The 17,672-nt window shown below is 52.6% G+C and overlaps 1 protein-coding gene across 1 annotated transcript in view; it reads left to right on the top strand.

Annotated features, from left to right (window-relative positions):
• Positions 1-574: 574 nt before the first annotated feature.
• Positions 575-17,672, top strand: part of ntng2b (netrin g2b) — a 35,249-nt gene continuing 18,151 nt past the window's right edge. Inside the window, exons 1-2 of the mRNA XM_068753124.1 lie at positions 575-673; positions 4,559-5,202. Of these exons, the coding sequence (XP_068609225.1) occupies positions 575-673; positions 4,559-5,202 (743 nt within the window). The remainder of the gene's footprint in view (positions 674-4,558; positions 5,203-17,672) is intronic.

Genomic DNA, 17,672 nt, shown 5'->3' on the forward strand with positions numbered 1-17,672 from the left:
TGGCGTACTGTATCTTTCCCCGCTCGCACTGGTTTACAGTATTTATTTGGTCTCTCCGTCTCCGTAGGGACCCCCCCCCCCCCCCCCGACTCCATTTATCCATCTTGTTTTCCGGGAATGCAGCGTTCTCCATCCTGAGCCGAGCCTCCAGCGCTTTGACAAAGAAGCCACTGTCACTAGCTTCAGTGGTTCCTTTGTAGTTCCTCTCTATGATAGCTACCACAGAGTCGAGGATGATGGAGTGAGGAGGTTAGAAGGGGGCGAGGCAGAGGGGGCTAGCTAATGATGAAGGAGCGGCGAGGAAGATCTGAGCTTAGCTAAGCACAAAGATGAGATGAGAGCTGCAGCGCAGTGTCCATGAGAAACGTTAAAAAGGTGCTCCTTGTTTTCAACCAGAACCTTCAACCGTGCACGATGTAGTAGGCACACACACGCACACACACACACGCACACCTTCCTGTTCCACAACACATTTTCCCGTTTTAGAAGGCAGAAATCAGCCAGCTCTAAAAATAGACATGAGAGGAGAGAAGCCGCGCAGCAGCGGAAGAGGAGGACGCAGGAAGGGAGGAAGATGGCAGCTGGTAGCGTGGATCGCTGCGTCCCAGACTGGGCCTACGTCCTGCTGCCTGCCCCGCCCAGCAGTGGGCCGTCGAGGTTAGGCACACCCAGGGTAGGCCATCCCCGATGTAACCCCCCCCCCCCCCAGGGGTAAAAGCCGAGCCGTGTGGCCGACGGCCCGATAACACACCCTGGAGGTGGATTTGAGCACAGCGTGGGCAGGTGGGACGGGGCGGGGCATATTTAATGAGGGGAACAGAGAGAAAAAGAAAGAGCACTGGTACAATCGGGGGGGGGGGGGGGAGTGATGTCATGGCATGGCTCGCCTCCCCATCAGAACACGGTTGAAAGTGATCGCTGTGTTGGCAGAGCGGGGGGACGGTTGGACATGAGATTTGTCCTCCACTGAGGGGACGCTAAGAGGAGCTGGACTGGAAAGTTGATTTATTCCAAATGTGATTGATTAGTGTTTATTCCAATAATTGGATTTGGCGCCCCCTACCTGAGCTAACGACCGCTCCTGTGTTTCTGCTTGAAGAGATTTCCGCTCCTGAGCGCGATGCGATCAGAACCAACGCCCGGCCGACAAAGAGTAGAATGTCCCTTTAACATTACGGACCCGGCGCCGCCATTAGAGCCCGGCACGCCGGGGTCACACATCTGCCTGGGAGAACGTTGTAAACGGCCTTTTGTGGCTCCAGGGGGGGCCGCATGAAATCTGAAGACCGCAACTCTGAACGTTTAAAAAATCGGAGCTTGTGGAAAAAGAGAAGGATTACCAGGGCTCTGCGACCCGATCCGATCTGATCCGATCCTCCTCTCCGGCCGAAGCCAGCGGCTCCGGTGGAACTCGTCCACATCCTGTTGGATCCGTTACCGGGTTCTGCAGCATGCAAACAGTAACACGAACGCCGTTGTTCGGCCTCGTCCGTCTCCTCCGTCGTGATTCCTTTAGATTTAAGAACAAACGATAACAGCTGTTACCTGAACGCACCTCATCGGGGCTTTTCAGCTCATTCTGAGACACGCATCTTGTAAATGTGATCCAGGCAGCGCACGCACACGCACACACACACACACACACACACACACACACACACACACCATCTTCACTCAGGGTAACTGGGATCTCCACGATGATTGAAAAACCTCAGACAAAATAAAAAAGATTAACGTTCTAAGTGAAAAAGCAATATCCCTCTGTTCTTTCTTTTTTTTGGGGGGGGGGGGGGGGGGCATTTCATTTGATGATGGTCCAAAATGAATTCTGTTCTTTGAGTGTGTCCCTGCCTTTATTCCCCTTGCTAGCAATATAACTGCGAAACTTCTGTAAGTGGAGAAAGAAATGAGGAGGACGAGGAGGAAGAGAGGAGGACAGGAGGGCTCATAAAACCGAGACAAGAGGGGGGGGGGGGGGGGGGCGGGCGCTCCTCTTCTTCTGTTTCATTATGATGTCATTGCAGCATGGCAGCTTCCTGATTCTGTGACTTCTAAACGGAGGCGTGTCTGAGGCGCTTTTTATGTCGCTGTTCATCCTGTCTAGGGTCGCTGGGGGTGGAGCCTATCCCAGCTGACTCTGGGCAGGAGGCGGGGCTTGCCAGTTCATCACAGGGTCACACACACACACCCCGATTCACCTCTGCTGCATGTAAGTCGAGATTTGGGTCACTGTTTTCGCTGCGGTCCTCGTCTCCTCTGCGCCGATCCACGAAGACACTGGGAGTTATTAAAGAGTTGTTATCCGCCTAGCGACAACAAGGACGTCTGTCATCAGCAGGGGCATCAGCAGGGGCATCAGCAGGGGCATCAGCAGGGGCATCAGCAGGGGCATCAGCAGGGGCATCAGGCGAGCGGTTGTCGTGGAGACGGGATCCCGGCGAGGATAATTGCTGGAGGGGCTTAGCAGTGTGGGCCACCTGTCGCAGCAGTTAGCCAGGAACTGTGCGTGCGTGTGCGTGCGTGCGTGCGTGCGTGTGTGCGTGTGCGTGTGCGTGTGTGTGTGGTTGCAGGTGTGTGTTCATCCTGGGAAGGACGGTGGCAGGAGGCCGAGTGGGATAAGGAGGACAGGGAACACAAAGGGCTTACACACGACCTCGCTCGTAAATCTCTCATGGGGGGGGGATTAAAAAAATGCATTCATCCTACATCCTGCTACAAGAACACGTGACCTCCACCGGAGCCGGTTCTGATGGGCCCGGGGAGGCCAGAGCGGCCCGATGAACAGCTGCTACACACACGGGCCAGAACAGGGCCGATGGGGGGAGGGAGCCTGCCAATCCCGCCCCGGCTGCGAGGCGCTCATGGAGGGCACATCCTGGAGTTCCTGACTTGGACCCCCCCCCCCCCCTTCGTCTAATCCAGAGCCGCTTCAGTTGCTCGTTGCAGATTATCACCCTAAGTGTATTTGCACTGACAGTGAGAGGGAGATAATTGGGTTATCAGATAAAGAACGCTGCCGTGTCATTCCAGGGGGAGGACAGAGATAGATTATCAGCAGTTTCTTTTGGTGGGGGGTGGGGGGGGGGCAGATACTCCCGTTTCACTGCTGCATCTCTTGCATTATGATCCTGCGTTGTCTTTTTGTTTTGCTGCTCTCGGCGCCGTCTCAGCGTTCGCTTATGTTTGGAGTTTTCTCTTTCCTCTGCGTCGTCTCCATAAATCATAGGATTTATAACCCCCCCCCCCCCTCATCGGTACAGTCTGATGGCTTTATTCAGAGGCTGGATCCGGCGGCTTGTTGACACACGATCTGCTGGTTCAGTCCGTTAATATGAAGCAGCATCGCTTTCATAAGAAGAACAAACTGCTGTTTGAAGTGATATTTGGATTGAAAAATCAGCTTTTGTGGGAGCAAAAAAAACTAAAAACTATTTCGCATCAGAGAAGAAACTAAAAGAAGTAATTTATATCACGTGGGCTCGACCCCCACGTGATCTGAAGAGGATGAAGGGGTTGATTAATAAAAGACGTCGGCGGTAAAATGGACTCCGTTACTTCAGCTTTAGAAGAAGACACACACAAATACACAATCGTTGGTTTTTCCAGGTGTAATGAAATAAGCCCTGCTTGGACAGATCGTATTAATAGCGACCCCCCGACACGCTGAACAACTTTATGGGTGAACCCCAAAGAGAAGAATCCCCCTCTCAGGGTAATTAGTGCGTCCTCGGAGCGTTTGGTACAACCCAAACAACGCTGCAGCTACATTCAGCAAATTAATCACTGCGAGGATCTCGGGGATTTCTTTGTGCAAATATTTAAATTCTGCAGCGATGTGGAAGTCAGCCGAGCGGCTTCATTCAAATGTCTGCAAACGGCTCAATCCGACAAGCCGGCCAGCGGGAATTACAGATTCCGGGAACCGGGAATGTGGAAAGCTATCCGAAGTCTGGCTGGGGGGCTGTGGAAAGTCGAAGGGCGGACGAGCAGAGATCAGCTAAACAGGAAGTGAAAGACGTTTGAACGAACCCATTGACCCCTGACTAATGGGGAGGGGGGGGGGTCGCTGCAGCCGATCGTCTTAGATCAGTAGAAGAGGAGGATCAATACTCCGGAGTTAAAAGTGCAGCTGCACTCTGTCCGGGGATGGTGCACCATCCTCCTGACCTTCACACTTCCTGTTGTTCAGCGAGTTTACTTTTTGGCTCCCGGGCAGGTTTTTAAGGCGCTCTTCTTCTCGATACTCGATCCTCCTCATCCTCAGGTTAACACCGAGGCCGCTTACAGAGAGAGAGAGAATCCTCTGAGCTTTACCTGCAACACGTTTTGTTTTCTCATTAGCTGGGACATATTTATAAAATGATTTTGTGAAGCCTGTGTCGCTCTCGATTAGGAAATTGATGAAGCAACCAAACCTCCTGGGCGACCCCACGTTCGCCGATCGACAATTAGTTTGCAGCAATTTATTTATTAATTGCTGTAATTTCTTTGTTGAAGAGGATGAATTATGAATGTTGATAACAGGCTACTCGCCGCTCTGTCGCCCTCCCACTTTTAGGAGAACCCGTACCTGTGCAGCGATGAGTGCGACGCCTCCAACCCGGACTTGGCCCACCCTCCCCAGCTGATGCAGGACCGTGAGCGTAATAGCCTGATCACCTACTGGCAGACGGTCACGTGGCGCCGCCACCCGGAGCCGCTGCTCGCCAACATCACCATGTCCTGGAACAAGAGCCTGGAGCTCACAGACGACCTCCAGATCAGCTTCGAGTACGGGCGCCCCACCGTCATGGTCCTGGATAAGTCCATGGACCACGGGCGCTCCTGGCAGCCGTACCAGTTCTACGCCGACGACTGCTTGGACGCCTTCAACATGGTGCCCAAACACGTGCGTGACCTTTCGCCGGCAAACATCACACGGGTCATCTGCACCGAGCAGTACTCCCGCTGGGTGGGCTCCAAGAACGACAAGAACGTGAAGTTGGAGGTCCGGGGGCGCTTCGCCGTGTTTGCAGGGCCGCGGCTGCAGAACATGGACAGCCTGTACACCCGCATGGAGAGTATGAAGGGCCTGAGGGACTTCTTCACCTTCACCAACCTGAGGCTGAGGCTCCTCAGGCCCGCCCTCGGAGGCACCTACGTCCAGCGGGACAACCTGCTCAAGTACTTCTACGCCATCTCCAACATCGAGGTACCTGCCAGGTGAGGGTCCATTTTGCCTTCATTCGGGAGACGTAAATATTTTTACATTAAAAATAGTCACTTGGGATAAACTGGTACGAGGCGATAAAATCTAAAAATGCACGAAGCGAGGGAAAAGAGCTGCTAGTCAGCTAAATGCTAATTGTGTGGCTGCTTTCTTGGATCCCACATTCTCCCTCGTGGCTCCTTTACACCTCCCTCCTTTGGTGCTGTCGACATGAAAGCTGACAATTGTGAGACAAACACGGTCGAGTCTTTGGTCCCGCATCACGACGAGTCCGACGCCAGCACATTTAGAGCTTCGGTCACCGCCTGCTGCTCCGGTCCACATCCACCATCCAACCAATCAGAGCGCGACATGAAACGATGCACCCGACACCTGGAAAGCATCAGCTGATCTTTGTTGATGCTTTTCTCATTACATTTGACAAATATATAAAATGACATGAAGCAGAGAGTCATTAAGAACGTGCTCCTGGTTAGCATAAAGACGCCATCCACGCTCCTAGTTAGCATAAAGACGCCATCCACGCTCCTAGTTAGCATCAAGACGGCATCCACGCTCCTAGTTAGCATCAAGACGCCATCCATGCTCCTAGTTAGCATCAAGACACTATCCACGCTCCTAGTTAGCATAAAGATGCCATCCACGCTCCTAGTTAGCATCAAGACGCCATCCACGCTCCTAGTTAGCATCAAGACGCCATCCACGCTCCTAGTTAGCATCAAGACGCCATCCACGCTCCTAGTTAGCATCAAGACGCCATCCACGCTCCTGGTTAGCATCAAGACGCCATCCACGCTCCTAGTTAGCATCAAGACGCCATCCACGCTCCTAGTTAGCATCAAGACACTATCCACGCTCCTGGTTAGCATCAAGACACTATCCACGCTCCTGGTTAGCATAAAGACGCCATCCACGCTCCTAGTTAGCATCAAGACGCCATCCATGCTCCTAGTTAGCATCAAGACGCCATCCATGCTCCTAGTTAGCATCAAGACACTATCCACGCTCCTGGTTAGCATAAAGACGCCATCCACGCTCCTAGTTAGCATCAAGACACTATCCACGCTCCTGGTTAGCATCAAGACACTATCCACGCTCCTGGTTAGCATAAAGATGCCATCCACGCTCCTAGTTAGCATCAAGACGCCATCCACGCTCCTAGTTAGCATCAAGACGCCATCCACGCTCCCAGTTAGCATCAAGACGCCATCCACGCTCCTAGTTAGCATCAAGACGCCATCCACGCTCCTAGTTAGCATCAAGACGGCATCTTTACTATTTTTCCAATCAATACAGAAGACTGACATTTGAATGGTATTTAACATCCTCGTTGGGATGGGAGGGACGGTGTGTGTGTGTATCAGAGGCATTTATGTGTTTCTGTGGATTCAAGGTATGTGGGAGTGTGATGAAGTCCTGAGTGGATGCTGACACAGCACACACACACACACACACACACACACACACACCCTCTGGAACGACCCTGCAGGTATTGATCACAACCACTTTTCAGGCTGGGCACAGACTCAGACCGATGGAGGGATCAGGCCGTTGCTTCCATCATCCTCCACAACCAGCAAGTATAAAGTATAAAAATCAAACGTTGCTTTTCTTAAGTAGTGAGATCGTTCCTTTATTTTAGGAGTCAGGTGCGCCGTTTCAGAATTAAACATCCATCTAGAATTCCTGTTGCTTGAAACGTTTCTCCTTCAACTTTCCAATTTCAAAACTCTCTTGATTTTAACATGCATCCCTCCATCTTTTCATCCTCCATCCTTCCAGCCCTCCATCTTTTCATCCTTCCATCCCCCAGCTGTCTTCCGCCCACACCTCCCGTAACATAATCACTAATCAATAAATTATTCTGGGCAGCCAGCAGGAGTATTCGGTGATAGTGGTGGGAGGTCTTCAACAGTACGGTACAATCAGGAGTGTCTGACGCTTACGGCTGGGAAATTGATTTTGGGGAGCGAGACGATTAGTCAACGCTCGCCGGACAAAAGGCTAAGCTATTTCATCTCCGCTCATCTGGCCTCGGTAACATGTTGGGATTTCCAATGCCTAAAATTTGAATAATGAATCTTCCCCTCCACTGCTGCTGCACTCAAATGGGTTTTATATCATCCAGACCGAGTGGCAGTGTACCGCAGGTCGCCACGGTAATGAGATACGCCGGCGTTTATCGATGGAGAGGGGACGGCAGTCACTTCCTGGCCGTATTGTGTGTCTCGCCGCGGCCCTGCAGCTGAACCCGGGTAAAATAAGCATCATTAGCTAACCTCTCTTAAGTTGAGCCTGGATAGAGCCTCACAGAGAGGAGGCGGTGCTTCCTCTACGGGCCGGCGCAGGTACGCAGGAAGGCAGGTACTCAGGTACTCAGGGCTAGATACTGCTGCTTTATCAATAAATACGTAACCCGAGAGGCCATTAAGCTGAGAAGTCAGGTTCGGTGGGAGGGAGGCGGTAAATTTAGATCTGTGGACGCAGTGAAAACACTCAGCAAACTGGATCTGGAGGGATCGGTGAGAGGGCGTCCGGGGTGAAGGGCAGCCAGAGGTCAGAGAGGAGCGGGATGGAGCTGATCCGAGGATTATCATGTGAATCAGCGTCGGCTCGCGTCCCGCCGCAAAGTTCTCCCAAGGTTAACCGCAGCAGGCGACGCTTTGAGCTTGAAGCCGAGGCGCTCGGGCTTTACGGCGCCCTTTGATGTGCTCATTTCCATATCACTGATGGCGCCTGTGAAAGCCATCAAAGGTAGAGGAGCAAAGCCTCGACTCCATCATCGTTTACCTCGGTGAAATCACATTCGTGGGAAAGCGGCGCTCGTAAGCGGAGCGCCGGGATCCCGCCTCATTCCTCGGCGCTCCGCTCCATCTGTCAGCCAGCCTGCCGGACCGCGGCGTGGACCGCGGCCTGTAGTCTGCGTTATGGATTAGCTGCGGGGTCACGGATCGGGCCTTTTTAATGAAATAAGCAGCAGGTCGTAAGTTGGGTCTTTATAATGGAATAAAGGAAAGGCTGTAAGCTCAGGAAGAGACAACTAAGTGGATTAAGGCCAAGACGGAGAGGAAGAGGACGGAGTCTGCATCGTTTTTCTCTCCTGGCTGGTAATCGCCGCGGCATTAGGCCCGCTCGCCGTGATCTGATTGGCTGATGGAGGCTGAATGACATTTAAAAGATGCCACGTTTGCAGGCTGTTCGCCACCGATCGTCCAATGACATCAATCACGCCGCTAAAGTTAGCATACTGGCTAAAACGGGATGGAGGCGTCGCTGAGGATCAGCCCTGCTGGTCCGGTTCTGCTTTCAGGCGAGGTCCGGTTCTGCGTTCAGGCCCGGTTCAGTTCTGCGTACAGGCGCGGTTCGGTTCTGCGTACAGGCGCGGTTCGGTTCTGCGTTCAGGTGCGGTTCGGTTCTGCCTTCAGCCCCGGTTCGGCTCTGCGTACAGGCGCGGTTCAGTTCTGCATTCAGGCCCGGTTCGGTTCTGCGTACAGGCCCGGTTCGGTTCTGCGTACAGGCCCGGTTCGATTCTGCGTACAGGCCCGGTTCGATTCTGCGTTCAGACCCGGTTCGGTTCTGCCTTCAGGCCCGGTTCGGTTCTGCCTTCAGGCCCGGTTCGGTTCTGCGTACAGGCCCGGTTCGGTTCTGCGTTCAGGCCCGGTTCGGTTCTGTGGGCTTCGACCACTCAACGCCATCCCTTTCCAGCAGCTCATTATTTTCCAATAGTAACAGCAGACGTGCCATGAAATAAAAAAGGCGGGCTACATGAATGCTAATGATATTGCGAGTGTTTATGGACCGGCGCCGTGTTTCATGTTTGCTGGACTCGTTTTTCTGTTGTGCGTCTGCGTTCCGGCGCCCTGCTGACGACTGATGCGCTGAGAGGTCGAAGCTCCTCCCAGATTGCAAAAGACTGGCGTGGGAAACTTTCCTGTTGTACATTAACATGTTGAGGATAAGAGGAAAGCATTTTAACGACCGCTGGCGTTCTGTTTGTGCTGCACGGTGACAGCCGGCGCCGCAGAACTCTGCTGCACAGAACTCTCCTCGCCTCTGATCTTTGCTCCCCGTTTTAATAAGCATCCTTTTCATCTCACTTCCTCCTGCATTGTGATCTCGTGGTTTAAGGGGCGGTCCCGGGAACAGTCTGCGTCTCCCTGTGAAGGGGTGGAATTTAAACCAATCCGATGTCAATGTGTAAATCTTAATGTGCTGAAGCCAATCAATACCAATCAATGTTCACGTTATTCTCAAAGGTAAACGGGCTTAACATGAAAACATGAACTAAAAGACGAGAATCCAACGGAACCGGATGGGGAACGGGGGGGTTCTGGGATTGAGCTGAGTGGAAGACACGGTGACCCCTGAGCCCACCCCTGCTGATCGGCTCACCACAAAGCTTTGAGAGCGTTGCATTGTGGGTAATGTCAGTGTAACATTTGAGAAGACTCTCTGGCTGAGTCCGACTGGTTTTTCCGTTGGACGGGAGCCTGAATGAGGATGACAGTGAGACCTCCAGGCGAGTCCGTAGAACACATGCCCCCCCCCCCTTTGCCGCCGTCCAGTCTTTTATCATCCATGCGGCGTGACTTTGTCGCCGGAGACTGTCACCGCTCTTTCCGAACTGCAGCAAAGTTTTCCTTGGTGTCCTTCGTGAGTGAAGGTGAGAGACCGGGAGACGTAAGCCTGGATCGGGGGGGGGAGGAGCGAGGCAGATGATGGATTAACTCCTAGTTTCATGGGACTAGCTGGGGTGTGTGATTTGGTGATGAATGATGTGAGGTGTAATTCTCTGTAAATATTATTCCCCAGCTCACCTGGAGCGCCAGTCGGCCCACATATTCCCCGTATTTTCCACCGTTCCGTTTCAAGAGAAAAGAAACGCTTTCCCTCGTGAATGAACGATGTGTAATGAGGACAAACCTAGATGTGGCTCCTCCCACCCCATCCAGACTCCTCCCACTCCGCGCCATCTTCCCTCGGAGCCAGACGAGGCTCGGGAACGGATCGTTTTTTAAATCATTCATGAAGACTCACCAGAAGAGAAAGGCGTGCAGAAAGCGGCGGCTCGTCTCATATGCAATGATTTATGACACGACGGTTGTAACTGATCCGATAATCAGTTTACTTCCACAGAGAGGGAGAAAGTTCAAGTCAGCGCTTTTCTTTTGTTTAACAGACGAACCTCTTTTTTTCCATCTTCTCCTTCTTCAGTGGATCCTCCTGTCTTCCTCCCCTCCCGTCTCACCCGCTCCATAAATGTCCTTTTGAATTCACAAATACAACAAAGAATTTTCCTTGCGAGCACGTGGAGCTTCGCCTCGCCCGGCATCTGGCGAGAGCGGAATCTCTTGATACCGCAAGCGTGCTTTAAACCTGAAAGGCATGCTGGGAATTGTAAGTGGAAGAACATGAGGTAGCGGGAGGACGTCCTTGGAAAAGACGGTAATTAGCATAGCATTATTACGGGAGCGGTGCGTTCAAAAACACCCCGGCGCCGTCGTTACTAGCATGTAAACGGGACGGGTAAGCAGCGCATTGATTAGAGTCCAAAAATAATAACCATGTGGCTGTTAACGAGAACAAGCCCCGCCCACACTTCACGTGTTAATTTGCGAAAACATTTTAATAAGAGTTGTGTGAGTGCTAATGAATAACTTAGATAAAGAATAAGTCAAAGAATTTCACCTGAACTTTCTTTTTATCGTTCAATTAACCAATTGAAGGCGCTTCAAGTTTGAAGAACTTGAAACGCCTTCGGTTTGACAACACCCTTCAGCGCGGCGAATCCGCCCGCTGCCGCCACGAGACGGGTCCTTTGAAGATCCGTGATTTATTATTCATCGAGTCGTTTGCGGCCGAAGAACATCCACTGTTCCTAAAGTTCAATAACTACAGCTTCATATTAAATCTGCATCTTCAATATTAAACCTGCAGAAACCAGAGGTCATTTCATTAACTGGGAACGGAGCCGCGCCGCCGCTGCACGAGGACGCTGTCAGACACGAAGCGCATTTCTCCCGAAGTCATTCATTTATGGGAGATTATTAAGCAAAATATCCTAATTACTGAACAAGCGAAGCGGTTTCTGCTGCAGCTCAGAGACTCGTAAACATTTCTGGGGGGTTTTGACCCCCGAGTTTGAGTCCTCCTGCTAATCGTCTTGCTAGCTGCATTGTTGTGTTCTGAAGCGCTCCTTCCCACCTTTTCTCCTTTCCCCTTCTCCCCCCCGCTCCTCTCCTCCGGCTCTTTTCCTCGCGATGACTAATGATGTCCTTCCAGTCTCAAGGTTTGAGCAGGATAATTATATTAACCCCTGTCCTCTCGCTGATCCTCTACCCCGGGCATCCTCCCCTCCGTGGCCTCACCGGAATCAGACGCTAACGCACACGTGGCTACGCCGGAGCGCCGCGGTCGTGTGTGTGTGTGTACGTTCATTTAAATGAGAAAAAACACAGCTGGAAAAATGAGAAGTATCATCTCAATTATTTATATTTGCAAAGAAAACGAGGCACATTGGTGACGGCTGGACGCCGGCGGCTGCAGGATTCCAAATATGTTGGCGTGTTAATTAATGATAACGCGCCTGCACACGCTAGGGGTTCAGAAGTTTGTACGACAGACGTATCGCCTCGGAGAGAATTCTGTTTTATGTCCTGATTTATACACAGCAGACCCAGATCCACCCGAGGCTATGAAGACTCCGTGGGGGGGGTCCCTCCTGAGCCAGACCCGCTAAGCTCCAGAGAATATTTAGAGTAGCAGCGAAACCGTTCAGGTTCTACCAGCCCGCCGCCGCGGCATCAAGTTATTGCCTGAATAAATAGGAAGTAAAAAGATGAACAGATCTTTTTTGTGATTTTCTTGATAGTGAGTGGGTGTTGAGATCAAGCAGGAGCGTGCACGCATCTGATTGGCTGAGGCCCTGCTGGACGATGATGCAGCCTGGTTAGGAGGATTCTGCTTTTCTTGTGTTTGTGCGTTTTCATGGAGCGAATGCGGCGGCCGTGTCTCCCACCCAAAGACGGCTCTGAGCTTTCAGTCCAGCATTTCTTTACTTTTATCTTGAACCTTTTGGGCCAATAATATGCAAAATCTTTCCATTCATGCCCAAATACGTACACACCAATATCCCTCGGGGTGGACAATGAATACTATTTAAATAAATTGTAGATGAATCCATAAATTAACACAGAATCTCCTCTAAATAAGGGCAGGAATCCAAACACTGAGCCCCATTCGTACAGCAACAAGGTCCTGAGGACGCTGCACCTTAATTACCTCTCTAGTTTGAAAGGACAGCAAAAACCGGACATTTTCTCACACCTGGCATGTAACACACGCACACACGCACACACACGCACACACGCACACACACACGCACACACACACGCACACACACACGCACACGCTCTGCGGTCCTCTGAGGTCCGGACAGGAGAACAGGATGTGCCCGGGCTCCATTATTTAGTTTTTGTTCCACGTACATACTTCAGAGAGCTGGTCGGTAAAAGTAGGCCCGACTCTGCCTCCTGCCGCTGACATCACCAAAACCAACCAATCAGGTCGCTGCTCTCAGGCCCGAGCGCCGGCTGGGCTTGCACGCCAGAGTCATTTACTGTATCCTGCGTAAATAATTCAGTCATGCGCTCCGTCAGATGTAATATCTCTGTCTCTGTGTCCATCCAAAGACGTGCATTAACAGAAATGCTGCAAACTTTGCCCCCCCCCCCCCCCCCCCCCAACACACACACACACACACACACACACGGTGTGGATTGCAAAGATAACCAAGGTCATTCTCCTGCTCTGAATAATTTAAAGATGTCTTTTTCTGTCGTTTGCTCTCTTTTGATGCTAAAAACAACATTTATTTATTTTATCTGCTCAAATGTATTATAAAGGTTTTGGAAATGGGAGTGTGTGGAATGGGACCCCCCCCCACAGCTATAGATGCTCTCAGGAAAAATGTTTAAAGTGGATTTAGATAAAGAGATGGGGGGGGGGGGGGGGGGTCTGTATCCTCATCATTTGCTGTTAAGAGCTTCCATTAGATCACGACGCAGACACTCGGGGGGAGCGATGTTAAACGTGTCATCAGTTAATGAGACGAGGCGTTGATTGAAATGTGTGAACCAAATACTGTGATTAAAGGCGGGGGGTCAGATGACCTGTTTAGACTGGAGGGAGCACAAAGGATGGATGGGGGAGGGGGAGGGGCAGGACGTTTGAAGAGAGGCTGCACTTGAGCAAAATCGATCTTCTTCCTTCACAGAAAGAAATTTATGAAGCTGGAAGATAAACGCAGTCAAATCCAATTAGCTGGTGTGAATCTACAAGGCGAGGCCGGGGAGGAAGTGGGAGGGGTCGCGGCAATAAAGACTCCAGAAGGAGCCAATAAGGCGTGATGTTGATCAATGATCCCGGCGTTACGCTCCTCCCACCCTCGCCTGGTCGACACCTGATGTGTTTGAGACACTGGCTTAATGATTGAAACCATTTCCACCGCCTCTTGGGGGAGGAGCTGCTGCACTTTTACTGCACCGCATCGCTTCGTGTAAAGGTTCGCCCCCCCCCCCCCCCCCCCCCACCTCCCGAACCAGCAGGAGGCCCTTCCCTATCCCACGTGACACCAGTTCATCCCAACATTCACGCCTTCTTCTCTCATGAAGCGCTCCTGAAACTCTCACGGCCGTTACTCCAGCAGGATGTGTGAACGTGGCGCCGTGGGAGGAAGTTGTTCTCGGGGAGGGCCGATCAAACGCAGAGGGGAGGTGGGGGGGGGGGGGACCTCCTGCTGGGTCAAAGCCGCATTGATGCAGCCTGTCATCACGGGTTAAAGCGCATGGACGTGGGGGCCCTCCTCCTGCTCCACCGCTGGAGGAGGAGGGACAGGCAGGCTGTCAGACCATCGCCCAGCCTCCCGACTGTACCTCCTGCTCCACCTCCCATCTCGCCCAGCCTCCTACTGTACCTCCTGCTCCACCTCCCATCTCGCCCAGCCTCCTACTGTACCTCCTGCTCCACCTCCCATCTCGCCCAGCCTCCCTACTGTACCTCCTGCTCCACCTCCCATCTCGCCCAGCCTCCCTACTGTACCTCCTGCTCCACCTCCCATCTCGCCCAGCCTCCCTACTGTACCTCCTGCTCCACCTCCCATCTCGCCCAGCCTCCCTACTGTACCTCCTGCTCCACCTCCCATCTCGCCCAGCCTCCCTACTGTACCTCCTGCTCCACCTCCCATCTCACCCAGCCTCCTACTGTACCTCCTGCTCCACCTCCCATCTCGCCCGGCCTCCCTACTGTACCTCCTGCTCCACCTCCCATCTCGCCCAGCCTCCCTACTGTGGTCCTGCTCCACCTCCCATCTCGCCCGGCCTCCCTACTGTACCTCCTGCTCCACCTCCCATCTCGCCCAGCCTCCCTACTGTACCTCCTGCTCCACCTCCCATCTCGCCCAGCCTCCCTACTGTACGTCCTGCTCCACCTCCCATCTCGCCCGGCCTCCCTACTGTACCTCCTGCTCCACCTCCCATCTCACCCAGCCTCCTACTGTACCTCCTGCTCCACCTCCCATCTCGCCCAGCCTCCGACTGTACCTCCTGCTCCACCTCCCATCTCGCCCGGCCTCCCGACTGTACCTCCTGCTCCACCTCCCATCTCGCCCGGCCTCCCTACTGTACCTCCTGCTCCACCTCCCATCTCCCAGCCTCCCACTGTACCTCCTGCTCCACCTCCCATCTCGCCCGGCCTCCCTACTGTACCTCCTGCTCCACCTCCCATCTCGCCCGGCCTCCCTACTGTACCTCCTGCTCCACCTCCCATCTCGCCCGGCCTCCCTACTGTACCTCCTGCTCCACCTCCCATCTCGCCCAGCCTCCCTACTGTACCTCCTGCTCCACCTCCCATCTCGCCCGGGGCCTCCCTACTGTACGTCCTGCTCCACCTCCCATCTCGCCCAGCCTCCTACTGTACCTCCTGCTCCACCTCCCATCTCATCCAGCCTCCTACTGTACCTCCTGCTCCACCTCCCATCTCGCCCAGCCTTCCGACTGTACCTCCTGCTCCACCTCCCATCTCACCCAGCCTCCCGACTGTACCTCCTGCTCCACCTCCCATCTCGCCCAGCCTCCCTACTGTACCTCCTGCTCCACCTCCCATCTCACCCAGCCTCCCTACTGTACCTCCTGCTCCACCTCCCATCTCGCCCGGGGCCTCCCTACTGTACCTCCTGCTCCACCTCCCATCTCGCCCGGCCTCCCTACTGTACGTCCTGCTCCAGCCTCCGGCACCATCTACACCCCTCAATCCAATTTACTCCTCGACGAGCGCTGGAGAGCAGCTAAAGCAGCCAAAGGGGAGCGAGCTGCAGGATAAAATGAGGGATCAGAGCGGAAAGAAAGAAGCGGAGCGGTTACAATGGACGGAAAAAATACAGTGGGAGGAGGACATAAAAGACAGGCAGTGATAGCTGCGTCCCCGGAGAGGACTAGAGGACTAGGCGTCGACTAGAGTAAAGAGACAGAGAGAGCCCCATTAACTGCTGCTTCCTGAGGCGCTGCCACCACACGGCTCCCCCCTTGATGTTTGTTTATCCGTCTTATTATTTATTCCTCTAATTGCTGTTCTCTGCTGTCTAAAACAGGCAGCCCGTCTGAGGGGGACGGACAGACAAACGCGGGACTGAATCTGACAGATAATTACTGCACATCGTTGCAAAGCCTCCTCTGAGCTCGCAGCCGTGTCTCACGTCCCAACGACACGCATGCATGCATGCATGCATGCATGCATGCACATACGTGCTGCAAAAGGCTTCCATGGAAACATAACTGACGGGATTATATCTGCTTCAGAAGAGCGTTTCAGTCCACGAAGCGTGGCTTCGAGTGTTGCAGGGAGGCGGTCGGGACTCTTCATAATAAGGTGTAGTTTACCAAAACACAAATGGGTTTTCAGGCGGGGTGCATGTCCTATATTGTGTTAGAACACACTCCTTAAAGCACTTTTAGTTTAAACATCATACTGCAGATGACCAGCACACAAACGGCGGCGTCCGTGTGGACGTTTTGCAGCGAAGTTCATTTTTAATATCCTGGAATTGCCTCCATGTACGGTTGTCATTTCCCACAAGGCATTAAAATCTTCCAGACATGGATAAGAAAAACACAGCGAGAGATAAATGAACGCCGTAGACGACATCCAGATGAACGTGTGTCTGTGTTTCACCTGAAGTGAGACGGCTAACAGGGACAATGTTTTTGATGGGATTTCAAAATAAAATCAGGACTTTGAGGTGCATAGCCATGTGACAAAACAAACCAGGACGGAAATCCTCAAGGTCCAACAAATCCTACGAATTCAAATACGAATATTCATTGTTGGTCCAAGATGCTAATGGTGCTATGATCGCTATAAACCAGATGGGATGTCGTCTAACAAAAGGAAGCCGTTTTCTGACCTTACACCACTCGGGTGAGGGGGGGGGGCAAGATAAGCAACTTAAATGTTAGGAGAACCGAAGGTAATGATTTATTTGTACTATTCTGATGATAGAGTTCTGGAGAAAGGTTTAGCCTATCCATCCACCCCGGCATCCTTGATCCCATAGGGCAGGAATCATAAGTCCTCCGGCCTTTATTTACCTTCGTTGAGACAACTTTTTTTTTCCTGCAGACTTGAATGCATCTGGCTCAGTCGTCCAACTTCCTCTTGCCCTTCTTTGTCTTTTCCTCCCCTTTCCTTCTCTCATTTCTTCACTCCTCTTCCTCCCTCTCTCACTGAGTAAACAGATAGGCTTGTGATGGATCCTGCCGTTGTGTGTGTGTGTGTGTGTGTGTGTGTGTGTGTGTGTTATTTGTGTGGGAGGGGGCTGATGAAAGGGATTGAGAGAAACCCCATTGGAAGCCGTTATCCCAAATAGTGCCTTAGAAGTCGGCGCCTGGCATCATTCATGCAGAACGAGTCTAAGAGGTTCTCCTGGCCCGGTCAGAGAGAGTGTCCGAAAAGTTTGAGCCTGACCCAGAAGTTAGCTTCAGTGATTACATTCACAAAGGAGTGACAGTTCCTCACGGATCCCGGTGGAGGGTGAGAATCCCGAGAACATGGAACGTCCAGACGGAGGCGATTTCCTGCCGCCATCAGCGCAGCTCCTCCTTCAGCATTGATTTTAAAGTCCAACCTGCAGATCCTGCACTCAGTGGCATGTCTTAAGATGAAACCCATCTCCGAAGACGCAGGAGACGAGGCGCCGTGATATGTTGGGAGCTGCCAGTCACTCCATGCAGGCGTGAGTCAGAGCGCCTGATCTGTTGTCTGTCACAGACAAATGCATCAAACGCAGAAGACGTGAAAAGATGTTCAATTTCCCTCTTTGCTAAGAGGACAGCGCGTGTCCTTCAGAGAAGACAGGAGGCCCCGTCAGTGGGCGGATTCTCCGCGGCGGTCTTGTCAGCTCCTCCGGGCG

This window comes from Brachionichthys hirsutus, chromosome 19 (assembly GCF_040956055.1).
Source record: "Brachionichthys hirsutus isolate HB-005 chromosome 19, CSIRO-AGI_Bhir_v1, whole genome shotgun sequence".
NCBI lineage: Eukaryota > Metazoa > Chordata > Actinopteri > Lophiiformes > Brachionichthyidae > Brachionichthys > Brachionichthys hirsutus.